General features: G+C 39.6%; 2 protein-coding genes across 3 annotated transcripts in view; both read right to left on the bottom strand.

Moving 5' to 3' along the window:
• LOC125023040 (speckle-type POZ protein) overlaps nt 1-7,349 on the bottom strand; it is a 17,308-nt gene extending 9,959 nt beyond the window's left edge. Inside the window, exon 1 of the mRNA XM_047610113.1 lies at nt 7,239-7,349. The gene's annotated coding sequence lies outside the window, so the exon portion shown is untranslated. The remainder of the gene's footprint in view (nt 1-7,238) is intronic.
• Nucleotides 7,350-8,570: 1,221 nt separating this feature from the next.
• Nucleotides 8,571-15,938, bottom strand: cenpt (centromere protein T). Of its 2 annotated transcripts, XM_047609258.1 has the most exons (14): nt 15,598-15,938; nt 15,127-15,253; nt 14,900-15,044; nt 14,433-14,508; nt 14,221-14,357; nt 13,990-14,047; nt 13,710-13,846; nt 12,530-13,224; nt 12,268-12,487; nt 11,296-11,523; nt 11,116-11,209; nt 10,698-10,871; nt 10,498-10,602; nt 8,571-8,949 (listed from the first exon to the last, which is right to left on the bottom strand). In XM_047609258.1, exons 1-14 carry the CDS (start codon nt 15,681-15,683, stop codon nt 8,820-8,822), a joined length of 2,412 nt encoding a protein of 803 aa, XP_047465214.1. In that variant the 5' UTR covers nt 15,684-15,938; the 3' UTR covers nt 8,571-8,819. The 2 variants fall into 2 exon arrangements, with proteins under 2 accessions (XP_047465214.1, XP_047465212.1); XM_047609256.1 differs by having other exon boundaries at nt 12,268-13,224.
• Between the last annotated feature and the right edge of the window lie 1,008 nt (nt 15,939-16,946).

Raw genomic sequence — 16,946 nt, 5'->3', positions numbered from 1 at the left:
GACTGAATCCAGTCGACTCCAGGAGACGACGAGGACGGACTTTATGAAGCTACAGGAAACCAAACTCTAGGACGTTTAGCATCAGACTAGTGGGAAAATATTCCCTAAACATTAATGGACAACAAAGAGAAACAAGTTGCTACTATCATGATATCACGATATATGGCAAGATTCTACGTAGATGCTTAAAATACACGTTGTATATATGTACATCAGTGATAATTCATTGGAACAAAAAATAATATTAATCCAATTTGTTGCACTTGTTCAGAATAAAGTGGAGGTGGAAGTCTTTCACCGTCGGCCCAAAACGCGACGATGTTAAGACATTTAAAAACCATATGACATCACGATTTATTGGCATAATGATATTTTTTCCCACCCTAGTTACTAATGATCAGTCTACCACAACGTTAAACCGTCCAATGGACAACTTAAAATGTATTATTATTATTATTAGCTATAGCTTTTCAAATACAGGTTCTATGTTTTTGCAGAAGAGCTCGTGAGACAGAAATAAGTAATTTCATGTGTAATCACCATTTAAAATGTGAAATAAGGATTGTTGGTATTATAGGTTGAGAGCAACTAGAAACGGTGCCACTTCTTTCTGGGGGCAGTTATTTATTCTGGATGTGTTGATGTTTCTTTGTTTTTTTTAACCCAGCTCCAAACAGATGCTCATATCTTCTTTGTTGCAATGACAAATAAAAGCAGGATAGAGTTACTGTCACCAAATCCCATAAAAAAGCCCAAAACAAATAATGTAATGTTTCCTCCAGTGATTCTAGTGAAACACACCAACGAGAAACATAATCAGCTACTGATGAATCTGGTTTATTCAGCTCATTTTTAAACCAAAAATCTTTGTTTGGAGAAAAACCCAGAAGCAGCTGAACAACAAAACTTCATTTTACCTTTTCTTTCAAAGATAAAAGCAACTTAAAATGATTGCGACTGGATTTCGACCATTGAGAAAATAACCTCATGCAAACAGCACATTTACTTCACTGAGTTCGTATCAGCAGCCTGGATTTCTTCATCCTGTGACTGAGGTTAAGGACGAATCTTTAAGAATCGTCGAATCCTTCAGACTCATAAACTCTCTCCTCTCTCATTCAGCGCTCGTCTCCTTTCTTTTCTCTGCCCACGTTTTCCACCGTTTAGCCATTTCTTTTTCCAACCTCACCGATCCTTGAACCCACCATCCATCTCTTCCTGCGTATTTGTCTTTTTCACAGAGTTCTTAATGTCTTCGTGTCTCCGTCCATAAATTCAATTTGGGACAAAACTCGAGTTTAATCAGCTGCGACGGCCGAGAGCTCGGCTTCCTGCTCTACACTTCAGGCCGACTCGATGCCTAATAGTTTACTGAATGTAACCTCAAAATAAAATAATAAACAACCAGTTTCAGGAGGAAAAAGATGAATAAAACCCCCCCTTGACCTTTTCAACTCTTTGACAGCAGCGCGGGGTAAGATGGAGAGAGCAGGAGATGAAAAAGAAGGAGACGCAGGGAAAGAAAATGAAAAGTAAAGTGATAGAGAAGCCAAATGGAAAAACAGGTGGAGGGAATGAAAGATGGAGCGCGGCCCCGTGGAACCGTTCACCAGATAAATTGCCACCAAAAGAGGTTAGATAGAGACAAAGGAATCGAACGGAGGCAGGAGAGAGAAATCAAAGACAAAGTCTGGGGACAGGTGACTGGGATGAAGGTGCAGGAAGCACCGGGAGGTCACGGGGTCCCGGCTTCTTCTCATCACGCCACCGTGGAAAGATTTCAGATTAATGGTTAACATGTAGGAGGAGACAAGACTTTATGAATCCACAGGGGATGAAATTTCGTACATTTAAGATCAGATCTGGACCCGGATCAGACGATGCTGATATTAAAAGATTGGTATCGGATCAGGGGGTGGAAAAAAACGTAATGGGGGCATCGCTGGTTAATAGAGAAAGAGCTTTTTGTTGTGGTGAAGCACCGATCGAAAACCAAGTCGTGTTAAGTTACTGATGTTTAGTTTAGGCCGGTAAGCTCTAGTTTCACTGCTCTGCGAAAGACGACCTGAATTAATACGAAACATCTTCTGTCACCTGGAGCCTTGGATACCTGGGTTTAGATTAATTGGTCTCAATTTGGTGGCGAGGCTGGAAAAATGGAACGATGGCGAAAGGAGGGAAAGAAGAACGAGAGTCATCGTTAATGGTGGAGTTTTCTCCAACTGTGGAGATAATTCAGTGCCAACTGCTGCTGCATCACAATAAATAAATATCTGATAAAAACTTAGGGTTTAGGGACAGGCGCTTACTTCCTGTTCAAAGACGATGCTTAATTATTATAGTTCTCAGGTCCCACTAATCTCAAATAAAGAGAAATGTTTTTCATTTTTTAACCACCAGCACCGTTTCAAAAGCACCGGTTTGGGTCCAGTATCGGATAAAACCTTAACGATACCCATGGATTCATTCATTAATTCATTCATTTTCTGTAATCATTTGTCCCGGATACAACGAGGGCACCAATCAGATTTAGAATCACCAATGAACAATGTCTTTGGACGGTGGGAAGAAGACGGAGCAGCGGGAGAGAACCCAGAACCTTCTGGTTGTTGTGAGGCATCAGTTCTAACCAACCACACACCAAAACACAGATCAATATCTGGAAGAAGCTTCGACCAAAGATGCTTCAGTTTCCATGAACACAACACAAAACGGCAGCAGGTCACAGACGAGATGTCTGGTCTGGTCGTCAGCTGAACTTTGACCCGACAATCAGTCACAAACACACACAAATTATCTACGTCAGACCACAAAAAAAAAGGTTTTTACTTTGATGATCGGAGCTTGAATCAAAATCCAACAAAACAAAACAGGAAGGAAAAACAGGAAATCTACAAATCAGAACGAAGGACACATTTTGTCCTTCTGTTGGTGAAAACTAAAACAAAAAGAAAGAAAAGCATGTTTTTTTTTCTAAATATGAGGAAATACGATGCAAACAGTGGCAGTTACAAACATGATGCTTTTTCTCGACATTTCACTCCCACGTGAAAAACAAAAAAATAAAAGAAAAGCAGAAATCCATCTCTGCTCCAAATTAAAGGCCGGAGGTATTGAGGCATTTCAGACGGCAATTTCCAACTGGGAGGTGATGAAAAAAAAAAAAAAACTGGCAGCGCTTGTCAAAGTGTCCGTGAACACAACGTCTGTTTTCCAAAGCTTCGGTCTTTGCGGACGACAGCGAGTCACGGACAAACCCTAAAAACTATAATTGGTACAGGGCCCGGGGATCGATGGCAGAGCGATTTCATATTCTGCCCTCGGTCCGCAGAGCTTCTCCGTCCCTTAAAAACTCAATCTCAGAGAGGTATGAACTATTGATTTTGCTACGCCGATCGGCTCGACTCGCTCTCAACCCCCCGACTCGGTGCAGAACCCACAATTACACCGAAGGGGATTTGACAGGGCGAGAAAAAAGAAAGGATTAGCACCAAGGCTTCAACTCCTGCCTGTGCTTCCTAGCTAAAAAAAAATAAAAAAAGCCTTCACACTTCCCCGGGCGTCGGAGGTTAAAGGGAGGAGGGACCTCAATACATATCTAATGTCTCTGGTCACCTGCTTCGTTCGGTGTTGACCTCCAAGAGAAAATACTCAGGATAATACAAAGCAAAACGCTGCATGTAGTTATTAGCCTGAGAAATCACGCTCATATAAAAGCTAATTATCCAGCACATTAGCTACACATCATACTAGGAATGTGTGATAACTTACGTTAAAAACAACGAGAATTTTTCCATCTCAACATTAATGTGATAAACACTAGTTGATCGTCGGCGTAGTGTCATGTGTGGCTAAACGAGGCAAAATCATCAATAACAAGGCAATGAATCAGATATCAGGAGGTGGGTGTGGAACAAATGTGTCCCATGTAAAAGGTTTGCAAAAAAAAAATAAATAAAAAAATAGCAACACAACAAATTTATCCCACCACCTGAAGTACAACCACAAGCCGGAAATACAACACGATCCAGCAAATGAGGGAGGAGGAAGCAGCCACATCCTCTGGTGAATTAGAGGGACCAGACGTCCCCGGTTTCTGGGGACAGTCCCTGTTTTTGGACGAACTGTCCTCTGGCTAAAACTGTCCCCAAAAATGTCCCTGATCTTAGCGATTTTTTTTGAATGTGAAAAAAAAAATGTCGCAACAGCTATTACGGAAGATGATTGCGCTGCTATTGACGTACGTTACAGTTTAAATAGAGGGTACGACCGTGACGTCACAGGAAGCTGAGGTCTCCATGGTTACGACCACTGAGCGGCAGGAAGTGACAGTTGAACATGGAAATTAGCAGCATTAGCTTGAATCACAGGCTTTAATAGCGTCTAAACTTGTGTGATTGACTTAACCAACAGGTTTGAAAAGCAGTCAGAGGTATATTTTATATTTTTTACAGATATTTGCCAAATAAAAGAGAAGTAAATGGATCATTGCATTAGAAGAAACAACTGGAATCCAGACACAGAAACCTGGTGTTGTGGTTCACATTTACTGTCAAGTAATATTAAGTTCATGGACCATTTGTTATTTGGTGGCTCGTATGGATCATTGTTGAGCCCAATTGTCCTTAACTTGATCTGATAATCTCTGTATCTCTGTATTTACTGATGCATTTCACCATGTTTTTGACACTCCGGTTGGGAGTGACGCCAATGAATTCCCTCTACATGTTTAAATATGAATAAATATGTCAAAATAAACGAAATCGTAACTGTCCCTGTTTCTTCGTTTCATCTCAATAACATTTAATTCTTAGTTTTTTTCCCCCTGGGCTGTAAATATCCTTGGATTTCAAACTGCATTCAGTGCTTCCGTTCTGTATAATAAGAAAATCAAGCAATGGATATATCGAACCCAAGCCGACTGGTATTAGATCATCTTACAGCTTTCAAGACAGAACGTACCAACAAACTGAGTCAAAAACATGGACTGGAATTCTAATATCTTTTTCATCATGGTTTTATCGTTATCGCCATAAATTTTTCAGCCCATATCGCCCATCACTGCATCATACACCCGAATAAAGCCATAAAAAACAAAGTATGTTGCACTATAAATACTCCACATTTACTCTTACATTTACTCTTGCACATGCATAAATGTAATCATCTAAGTTGTCCACTAAGTATTAATTTAACTGAACTGTCCAGGTCTGCACTGGGGCAGATCCAGGCATCTCTAAAATTATCAGATTGGTATCAAGCTTGAGCCAAGTCTGATCTTTTGAGGTTATTTATTTAAGCTCTGCCAAAAACTCCGAACCACGCCCCACGAGAGTGGAAATATTTTCGTCCTCTCGTGTCCCCTGTTCCAACGGTGGTTGACAAGACGCCAAAAAACAAAGTAGTAAAAGCACATTTGATTTAGGAGAATAAGTGAGATATGGGAAGCCTTTATGAATACGCAGGGAAGACAATTTAGTTTTTTAAGACTGGATTGGGTCATTAAACGACTGGTTTCAGATCAGGGGACGTCTCTAGTCCCTAGTATTTATGACTCAGTACAAATCCCCAGTTTACTCGGAGTGAAACAATGTTTTCGACTGCGTTTCATGACACCAGAAACCGATTCCACGGCAAGTTGAGTTGAAACAATTTAATTTAGAGTTTGTCACCTTTGTAAATTTCACTTCTGTTTTTCTAAGAGCTTGAAAATGGCACCGGCGAAGCTCAAAGGTGAAAGATTTCAACGCAGCAAAGGTGAACTCAGCTAAACCCAGATATGTACAGACGGGGGGAAAAAAAAGGACAAACTCAGGAGAAAACCCTGAAATTAAAGGCCACGTGAAGACTGCTGCACGGCAGCTTTTTCTTTTTACTTCGGCAGAAATGGACGACAAGTCAACCACAGTGTCTGCAACGACTGCAAGAAAAACAAGTTCTCAACATAACATTCAACCTTAACGTTGAATCAGATCTTAGCTTTTATAATTATTATATAAATCTCTCTCACACAGTTACAATAAAAGATGGATATACCTCTTCAATTTAAAATTTAAAAGTGTAGTGAGGTATAATGCATAAAGGTTGATATAAAATCTACAAAAATGTAGTTATACAGAAATATACAAAAAATATTTAAGAAAATATGTAGGAATATACAAGTATATAGGAGATATACCATAAACTAGAAAAAAGGTGAAGAAATGTGACCTGGTATATTGTAGATTTTCTATATACTTGTGTGTTTTATATATATTTTTATAGATTTTATATATTCCTTTAAACACTGGATAGGTTACTTACTACAGGGTAAATAAAATTTCCGTCCATCTATTAACTGTGTGCGTATATGAATGTAAACAAATGTGGTTATATAAAATCATGAGTATAAAGACAATCTACGTACACGTTAAGATTAAGACTTGATTCAATATAATTTAAGACTTTAACTCTGGGCACTGGACATAAAAACCCCTTTATTCTCACATATATCATATGGTCTAAATACATTTGTTTTTACATTTGTTCATCACTTAAGGCCAAGGAGCCATGTTATGTGGAATTATTTAATCTTGATTTTCTCCATGAAAGTTAAAAAAACAAAACAAAACTCCTACAATATCACTCTATGGTTTAAATTTAGACTTTTAATGAGTGTCCTATAAATGGTTGAACATTATTTGAGGAAAACGAACCACAACAAACCACAACAACATCAGCCCTTTAAAACATTAAACCTGGTGCATAAAACTACCATTAACATTACAAATAAAACGCCCTGGACATAAACCTTAACATGTGTCATTATATAAATATATAGTATGATTTTACATCCTAAAGTTTGAGCCACAAAACTTGATATTGCTTCTTATTAAATCTATTTCACTTTAACTCTGGGAGATGATGTGAAAACACTTTGCACTGAGTTAAATGAAGGCGGTGACAGAAGCGGATATTTAACCTGATAATATTACACATAATAACACACAGATTTTAAAAACTGCTGCTTTATTTTACGTAAATAAAAAAATAAAAAATAAACATTAAATAAAAAGAAACAGCGTCTGATATTAGCAGGCTAGCTGCTTAGCCTTCGTTCCCATAGAAGCTAAGCTAAACCAAACAAAAAAACAAAAAGGGGCCGAAGAAACAGCGGCTGAATTCACTTCGTAACCGCCTTAACCGCGATATTTTAAAGATTTTTCTGGTTTCCGTCTTTTAATTATCGCCAGACTTACCTTTGCGCCGGGTTAAATTACAGCGGTTTAGTTTCCCCGAGTCTCCTGTTGTTGTTGTTGTTAGCTAGCTAGCCGTTTGAGGAGCAACGATGGGTCTGAGCTCACAGCGCCACCTGCTGCCTGGGAGGAACTACACAAAATTAAACTATAGTGAATTAAAATAAAACTAAATAAAATAATAAAATAAAGGTAAATAAAGTAAAATAAGATAAATTAAATTAATAAAATACAACCAAATAAAATTATAAAATATGTTTTGTATGAATCTTGTAAAATAACATAAAGTAATACATTAAAATAAAATACAAAAAAAATAAAATTAAAAGATAAAATCTTGTAAAATAAAATTATAAAATAAAACCAACTAAAATTATAAAATAAAGGTAAATAAAGTAAAATAAGATAAATTAAAATAATAAAATACAACTAAATAAAATTATAAAATAGAATCTTGTAAAATAAAATAGTTATACATTAAAATAATATCTAGTAAAATAAAAATTAAAAAATAAAATCTTGTAAAATAAAATGATAAAATAAAACCAAATAAAATTATAAAATAAAGCAATGTAAAGTAAATTAAAATAAAACTGTTAAATAAAATAAAATAACAAAATAAAACAAAGTAAAATAGTAAAACTAAATTAAAAAAATATCAAACAAAGTAACATAAAATAAAATACAAAAAAAAAAAACTTTATTAATCCCAAGGGAAATTATTTTGCCAGATGATGGCTAAATATAAACACATATAGATTTTATCCTTACATTAGCTCATCTGTTTTGCCACCAAGAGGAATTAACTGAACTGATCTGGTTGGACTCATACAGTTCACATCCTCACTCCTTTATTGGCCCAGCCGAGGCACTCAGGACTTTTCCAGTATTGACATAAAAGCACCACATTCACACCTGCCTCTTAAAAATGCAAATTATATGCGAGTACAGTCTCATTAAAGGTCAATGTCAAACATGCAGCCAGTAATAAACCGTCCCGGTCCGGCTGTGTGGGATGAATTTGCAAAGCACAAGGAAGAAGGAAGAAGGAAGGAAAAGATAAAAGAGGACGAGGAGAAGCAATAAAATTGTCTCCCGATCTTTCCACTTAGAGTCGAGGATATAAAACCAACCAGAAAAACCAGAACTAAACACTAAAAGGAGCTGAAATTAAAGTTATTTTTATTAAAAAAAAAAAATCAGGCTGTTTATAAAATGTCTTTATTTATGCCACAGTGGACGTTTGTCTTTATTTATTATTTATTATTATTATTATTATTATTATGTAGCAAATGTTGCTATAAAATGAGTCACTGGCTGCAAATGAACCACAGATACCAAAGAAAGTGAGAAGTTTATTTCAGCTTGAGTTAGTTTCAGAAAGTTTTGTTTCTAAGGGTCAGAAATTAAAGTAAAAATACACGTCGATTAAAAAAAAACACACAAAAAAAAGCAGAACTTGTGTTACATAAAAAACTTTACAAACACCACAAACAGAACAATATATTTATACATGTACAGACTCTGTGGTGGAGACGCAGCGAACGGAGAAAAGCATCAAACATGAAGCTGCTTCTGAAAGATTCACCTCCTCCTTTTAGGAACGACCACGTTTCCACTGGTGGCGACGGGAATCAGCAGCTTCCTCTGCTCCATGCGAAGATACTTTTCGATGAGAACCTCCACCGGCACCTTGTCGTTCACATGACCCTGCCTGGAAATACACAGTAAATACACACAAGTTAAAATGTCAGAGTATATGAAGGATGAGTTACAGCTCATGAGTCCAAACAAGAAGCTCAATCCTGCCCCCTGCAGGAGGCCACAGTACATTCACTTCTTCATTTATAATAATAATAATAATAATAATAATGATAATGATAATGAAGAGTCTGGCTTAGTGACACACCAGAGGAATGGACATGCGCCTTCTGAGGGTGTTGAATGTTGTTAGTTTCAGTTCAGTTGTAAAGATAATAACTCACGTCACTAATGCAGAATTAATTCCTCTTAAATAAGTTTTTATAATTATTATTATTTATAAAGTCTTTTAAGTTGTTCCTTAAGTGTTTTTCAGGGTTTCTGCAGGTTTGAACAAGTGAAATTTAAGACCTTTTTAAGAGCATTATGGGTTAAATTTAAGACCTACAAGAGGTACGATAAAAATCAGAATTACTTTCAAAATAACAAAACTGGGGGGGGGGGCTCCACTACTGAGGAACAGAAACATGAAAGTCTGGGACCAGAGGGGGTGAAATGGTAATAAATGGGAGGATTTAAGGCTCGACTACATGTTATTTAAGACCTACGATGTAAGATATGCTTGTATTTAAGACTTAGCATTAGCTTTTAAACTTTTTAAGACTTTTTTGAGTTGCTCCTAATGTGTTTTTATGTGTGTTTGTGTTTCAGTCTGCATCCTGCAGGGGGGTGGGGGGGTGGGGGGGTGTATTGTTCTGGTCTAAGTGTCTAAGAAAAACATCCACATGAATGAATGTCAGGTACCAAAGTTTCCCAGCAGAACACAATTGTCACAAGACGGTTTAGATGTTAGTAACTTCTCCCGTCAGTGGTCATAATGTTGTGGCTGATCAGTGTAAACACTTATTTAGTTTAGTTGCTGAAAAAAATATTCTTCAACTGCACAAAAGTGGCCAAAAAAAGTCAAATTCCCACCTAATTGAAATTGCTGGATGGAGAAATGTCATGTTTAAGCTCCTGAGACCCTGCGTCCTCATATGTGGACGTGAAGCTTCAGGTTTGTTTCAGCTTCTTATTCTGCTTCATTTGAACTTTTATCCTCATAACTAGATACTAGTTGGTGTAAAAACCCGACGGCATCGTTTCAGTGGATTCACTCTACAGATGATCACGTAACAAAAGTTCAAAATCTGATCAGATTTTACAGGTGAAACTCGTTTATTCATGATCATTAACTAGTTAATAAGATGCAAATTCTATCAATAGTAACGAGCTGAGAATTAACAGTTTTATATTTGGTTACATACTGGTGACTTTATTATAAATAAATAATCCCTGTGTCCACACACGAGGACATATTTTCTTCCAATAACTTCTTCCTGCTCAAATATGACTCTTAGTTTTTATAGTTTTTATCTCCGACTAATCCCACAAACAAAGAAATGAAGATAAATTAGAAACTAAAGCTCAGGTCTCATGAAGTTAATCATCTTCAGAAGTATTTTTCTTTTACACTTTTATGTAAAACTACACAATCAATCATGTAAAAAAAAACCCAAACCTCCTCAACAGAAGCTCAGCGTCCTCCACGTCGATGGTTCTCCTCCTGGCGTGGGCGGCGTACGTCTCCAAATCTGCCGCCAGACGCTCGAAGAAAACCTCCATCCTGTCAGAGACGACGGAGACGAGACAGGAGATCAAAGGTGGAAGTGAAGAAGAACATTTCTTCTTCTTCTTCTTCTTCTTGGTTCGTGTACTCACACACAGTCCAGGACGGGGTAGACGTCTGCAGACACTTTAGTTTTGGCGAAGTGCTTGAAGACGGTCATGAGGTAACTCTTGGGAAGGACGCCGGCGTTTTTCCTCTTCTCCCCGGCCGCCGTCCTCTTCCTCACCGGCCTCGGTTTGGCTGCAGGACGAGCTTCAGTCGAGCCACTGAGTACAACAGAGTAACATGTTTAAGGTTTAATTTACAAAGATTTACAGCTAAAATACTAAAACATACTAAGAATATACATAAAAATATATTGTTTTTTACACAACAGAATAAAAGCATCGATACTGTTATTGCTCATCCATTGTTACGTTGAGAGTTCAGGGAGGTGATGGACGCAGGAAAATAGTAATAATTAATAAATAAATAAAGAATAAAAACTAGCATTTATTGTTTTCATCTCACCCGGCTTGAATATTTTTATCACTTGAGGACGACGCTGAAGGACCCGGGAGGAAGAAGTTCCTCTTCTCTCTGACGAACGGCGGAGTCTTCATCTCTGAAGACGTTTGGAAATAAAAGACAATCAGTTTTATTCTCATTAGAACTTTAATAAAAATAAAAGCTGTAAGATATGAGACCGACGGTCGTTGTCTTCATCGTCGTCTTCATCGTCCTCCTCCTCGTCCTCGTCCTCGTCGTCCTCCTCCTCCTCCTGAGGAGCAGCTTCTTCCTGTGAGATCAGCTCAGGATAGAAGGAGTTTTCTTTATCGGCGTCGGTTTGATCTTCGTTTAAAGTTTCACTCGCGTCAGGATTCAAAGTTTGAGTCAGACCACGACTCTCTTGGTTTCCCGTCTCCAGAAAACTGTGTCCTAGAACCGAAATAATATTTATCTTAAAACATTTTAAAAGATGATCCTGTAATTAGTAGAGATTGACCGATATGGATGTTTTGGGGCCGATACTGATTATTTATTGGCCGATGGTGCTGCTGATTTTTCTGAGCCGATATTTGAAGTGAATGCTGCTTATTCACCCTCCATTAACATGACGACACATGACACAATGATAACAAATGTTACGAGCCAATTATCTTTAGTTTACAGGCAGCATTAGCTTTACACTTCAGCTCTAACATCAACACATGCTCCTACCAACAGCTTAACAACAGCTCCAATATAAACTGTGGACAGTGGTTGATTGACAACCTGCACTACTGGTTTGCCAGAGAGAGAAATAAAACGACAGCTAGCAAAGTCCTACCTAACAACAACAACAGTAAAAGTTGGGGCTGTTGCTTGTGACACTAGTGTGTTGGAGCTGAGTGATTTGTTTGGTAGCCATTTGTTTTTTTTAACCAAAAGACTCTTATTTTTAGGAGTGTTTGACACGTCTGTTAGTGGGGGCGGGGCCATGTATGGGCTGCACATGTCTCCTGAGGACGCGCCCGTCTGGAAATGTTGCCGGGGGAAAATATATATATATGCATCGACGAATGCACCGGCCGATACGGCCGATACCAGGAAAAAAAAAATTGACCCGATATATATCGATCTCTAGTGATTCTGTTTCCAGACCCTCAGAGAAACATCACATCTATATTTTTTTGACTGTACCTGAATCTCTTCTTTCCTCTGTTCTCGTCGTGATGAGTGAAGCTTCAGAGCGTCGAGCTCTTCGACTCATGTGTTCACCTTCAGCCTGAGACTCCTCCTCCTCCTCCTCCTTCTCAGACTGAGACGTAGCTTCAACGTCGGCTTGAGAATCAACATCTTCCTCTTTAATTTCCTCTTCAGTTTGAGCATCAGGTGCAGCCTCCTCCTCCTCTTCCTCCTCCTCTTCCTCCTCCTCCTCCTCCTTCTCCTCCTCTTCCTCCTCCTCGACGTCTTCTTGAGAATCTGCATCTTCGGTCTGAGACACGACTTCTTCCACCTGAGATTCAGTTGCATCTTCCTCATCGTCTTTCTCCTCAGTTTTAGAATCAGGTGCGACCTCCTCTTCCTCAGCCTGAGACGCTGCTTCGACCTCCTCCTCCTCCTCCTCCTTCTCCTCCTCCTCCTCTTCCTCGACGTCTTCTTGAGAATCTGCGTCTTCAGTCTGAGACACGACTTCTTCCACCTGAGATTCAGTTGCATCTTCCTCATCGTCTTTCTCCTCAGTTTTAGAATCAGGTGCGACCTCCTCTTCCTCAGCCTGAGACGTTGCTTCGACCTCCTCCTCCTCCACCTCCTCCACCTCAGTCTGAGTCTTCTCTGTGTTCGCTCCTTCTCCAGACTCCACCTCCTCAGATGTTGCCGCAGACTCTTCAGGTCCAGTCTGAGCCTCATCTCCGTCCTCGTTTCCAGGTTCCTGGAACATTTTGTCCTCCCTCACCTCCTCCCTCACCTCCTCCCTCACCTCCTCCTCCACCGTCTCCATAGTGACCGAGGGTCCCTGGTCGTACAGGGCCGTGTTACAGTTGACGATGTCGGTGGTGACGTTGGGTTCGTTCAAACAGCTGAGGCTCAACGTGAAGCCTTCGCTGGCGTCCATCTCTTTAACCTCCTCCTCCTCCTCCTCCTCCAGGACACCTCCTGAGTGACGGGAGGAGATGAAAATATATCAGAAAGGACAATAGATGTAGAAGATGCTATTTTCTCCTTGTTCCTCCCCCTATGGGAGGAACAGACAAAGAAGGAAGAAGAATGAGGAGGAAGAGGAGGAGGAGAAGGAAGAGTAGAAGGAGGAAGAGGCTGAGGAGGAGATGAAGAAGAGTAAGGAGGAGGAGGAGGAGGACGATGACAAAGTAAAACGAGAAAGAAAGAAGAAGAAACCTGAAGAACCAGGACTAAACTGTAGGTGGCAGCACTGAGCTGCAACATTCATTCATAACGTTTTATAAAAAGAAAGTCCATTAAAAACATGAACATTAATGTTTTTCTTCAGACTAAAACAAAAAGGAAACATTTTCTTTATTTATATGTTATTATTCCAGTATGAACCTGATCCTAAAATGACTCGACTCCACTGATTCACGTGTTTTTAAACGACTGAAATCATTAAATCATTAAATCGTCACCTTCTATCTGACGTTTAACCACAGCAGCTCCGAACTCCTCCGCTGTGATGGTTCGACGGTGGAAGACTTTTCTCTGGAGGCCTCGTTTCTCAGTCTGAACATCAGCAAACGGCGTCTTCAGACTCAGCGACGTGGAACTGAACACAGAAAAAAAATAAATAAATGAAGGGACGAGATAAACTTCAACTTCCTCTATTTCCTTTTTCAACATGCAGACGACAAACTGGTTTGATTGTTGTTGTTTCTTACTTTTATTTATTCTTGTTCTTACTCAACGTACCTGGTTGAAGAAAGTGACGACTGGTTGTGGGTCAACTCTGCAGTTTCCTCCACAGCATCTGGAAATTAAAAGTAATGTAATTCCTTACAATTCAAAGACAGTAACACTATGATGTAACTACTTTGAATCTTTGAAGCTTGATCTCTTTGAACCCTCGAAATTATCGTGTTCGTTTTCATTTATCGTGCGATTAACTGATTAATCGCGTATCGTGACAGGAACAAATCTCACCGTCTCCATCTTTAAGTCGTTTCTCGAACGCGGTGACGTCGAGGAGGCGCCGCGGTCTCTTTCTGGCCAGTCTCTTCGCGGTGCTCACTGCGTTGCCCACGGTTAAATCAGGCAGATCCAGCCCCGACATCTCGACACTGGGAAGCCAAGACATGACAGGTTAACTGCTGATGTTAACACCGTCCGTAAATATGAGCGGACGTCCTGCTCACCTGGTGGTGTCGGCTGAAGGCGGCTGCAACTCCTCTGACGGAGCTTTATCGTGAACCACGGGGGTTTTCACAGGCTCTGGATCACATGGGAGAAACTTAAGTGAAAAGTCTGAGCACAACAGCGTTTTTCAGGGTTTCTGCAGGTAAAATGTAAGAGACCCACTAATGAGGAACAGAAACACATTAGGCCGCGGTCAGAGGGGGTCGTGCTGCAGATGAAGTGGTAGTAAATGTGTGGAAGGAGGATTTAGGACTTGACTAAATGCTATTTAAGACACACAATGTAAAAGATGCTCATACTTAAGACTTTTTAAGGCCTTAAATAGGGATTATCATCTTGGTCTAGGTGGGTGCTACATGTCTAAGTGTCATCCACATGAATTTTATTCACTTAAACTGTCAGTGGTCATGATGCATGATGCAATTTTCAATCAAACACGAGACACATCTGAGGTAGTTGCACTGACCCGTCTGCAGGATGTTCATGAGTATGTGTCTCGGAGTGTCTTCATCATTGAACAGCATGGAGGCTGTCGACGGCCTGTTCGCCTTCCTGAGCACCAACGAGGACGTCCTCCTTTTAGGGGCGGGCAGAGATTTCCTGGTTATCGTCTACAAAGAGAGAAAAGAAAGAAGAGTCAGCTTGAAGAGACTCTCGGGTTCGGTTGTGACCTGCAGACGTCTCCCTCCTCACCTCGTGCAGTTTACTCCTCATGCTTCGCCTCAGGATTTCCGTCGGGGTTTGGGCACCAGCATTTTTAGCGCTCAGTCTGGAACTCCTCCGGCTCCCGCTGCTGCTGCTCCTCTGATGCTGGGTGGCACTTACGAGACAAAAAAGGACAAAATAAGACACAGGTCTACATAATACAAGGCACAGAGACATGTATTTTTTACACCTGTAGATGTATAACTGATAAAAAAACACAACAATCAGTTGTTCAGTTAATTTCCCCTTAACTTCTCCTGTAAGTGCCAAACCAGAATAATGATAAATAAACATCTATCTATGGGTTAAGTCCAGTTCGGGCTCAGCGTTGAGCAGAGCGATGACGTCACTGCGACAAGAAGCTTTTAAATAAAGTTGGTTCAAACAGGTTAGCATTTATCCGTGACAAGAAGCGACAGTATTTTCGTGTAAAGAGCCGGTTCCCGGGGTAAATGTTACCTTCGGGTGACGGGGGTGGCAGGCGGCTCCGTGCTGAGGATTTGTTTCAGGAGAAACCGAGCGGACAAGTCCTCGGTGGGATCCATTTTTATTAGTTTTACCCGATCAGCTGATTAGCTACAAGCGGTCAAAACAGCGACGTTAAAAGTCAACGGCTTGTTTAAAAACAGCCGATTATTCCCAGTTAGGTCTTTTAAAAAAAACTGAACCGAGAATATCGCGGTTAAATGTCGATTTAATCTAGAAAAACATCACTAATGAGGAGTTAAGTCTCTATTTTAGTCCAACGGTGACAGTGAATCCACGGACTCTGTTTCCACAAGGTCCCGCGTCATTTTCAAGTGAAATCTCGCGAGAATGCGTTGTTCTTCTTCGATGTAAATTTAAAGTGGTCATTTTGGTTTCAGCCTAAAGCGCCACCAGCTGGAGGCTCTAAGGGAAAACAGAGCTTCTTGATTTAAAAATGTAATATTTACACCCTAGAAACTGAGCTATGAGGCAAACAACATATTTATAATAATAAACACTTATAAAGAAATATTTTAAAAAATATTCTTTTGTTTAAATTATAGTGTTTAATCTAGATTAACCCTTTGTTTTCTCATCGAAATACTTGGAAATTTTAAATTCAATCCTAGATTTAATATAGGGCGTCAGAAGTTTTTTTATTTTTTTTTTCATGGAGATTAATTAGTTTAACATATATGGCATCTTGCCCTTAGACGTGTATTTAGAGCATTAGAACATAAAGGGTTAGTTGTTTGGTTAATGGGCAGTTTCAACTAAAAAGTTTCTCCACCCTCCAGTTACTCATTCACCAGATATTAAAGCTCACTCTCGTTTTTTATCAGCCCTTCATGAAACACAGAAACATGTTCCTTTTCTACACTAAACACGGTGCTGGCGTTTCACTGAGACCTTCATTGTATAATTATTAATGAATTCAGTAACTACTGCAGCACAGAGCTTTCATGGGAAATAATTAAAGTTTAGAAGTCATCACAATCGACGGCCTCACAAAGACACAGTATATTCAGCTCGTACACCGATCAGGCATAACATTATGACCACCTCCTAAACAGTTTAGCAGATTTTGAAATCATTTTTTGACCTCATTGAGATGTTGTGTTAAGATCCCAAGCTACTTATGGAACTTTTTTATTCTACACTGATGAGGCATAACATTATGACCACCTTCCTGATTTTTGTGCAGGTTTGTGATTCACCACAGAATGGACACGGGTCTTCTGAGAGTGTGTGCATCCATCTCATGTCCAAGTAACATCCAAAAATCCAAAAAGATCCACAGGATGGTTTTAATGTTATTCCCGTCTCCTGTCAGTGGTCAT

Source organism: Mugil cephalus, chromosome 16, assembly GCF_022458985.1.
Source record: "Mugil cephalus isolate CIBA_MC_2020 chromosome 16, CIBA_Mcephalus_1.1, whole genome shotgun sequence".
Classification (NCBI taxonomy): domain Eukaryota; kingdom Metazoa; phylum Chordata; class Actinopteri; order Mugiliformes; family Mugilidae; genus Mugil; species Mugil cephalus.
This window is presented reverse-complemented; position numbering and strand designations above follow the sequence as displayed.

Excerpts from the sequence above, each read along its gene's own strand:
- cenpt (XM_047609256.1), bottom strand. The coding sequence starts at position 15,683 with ATGGATCCCACCGAGGACTTGTCCGCTCGGTTTCTCCTGAAACAAATC. Across the intron at positions 13,225-13,709 it reads GGTTAAACGTCAGATAGAAG|GAGGTGTCCTGGAGGAGGAG; the intron begins GTGACGATTTAA and ends CCCGTCACTCAG. Across the intron at positions 11,210-11,295 it reads CGACGATGAAGACAACGACC|AGATGAAGACTCCGCCGTTC; the intron begins GTCGGTCTCATA and ends AAACGTCTTCAG.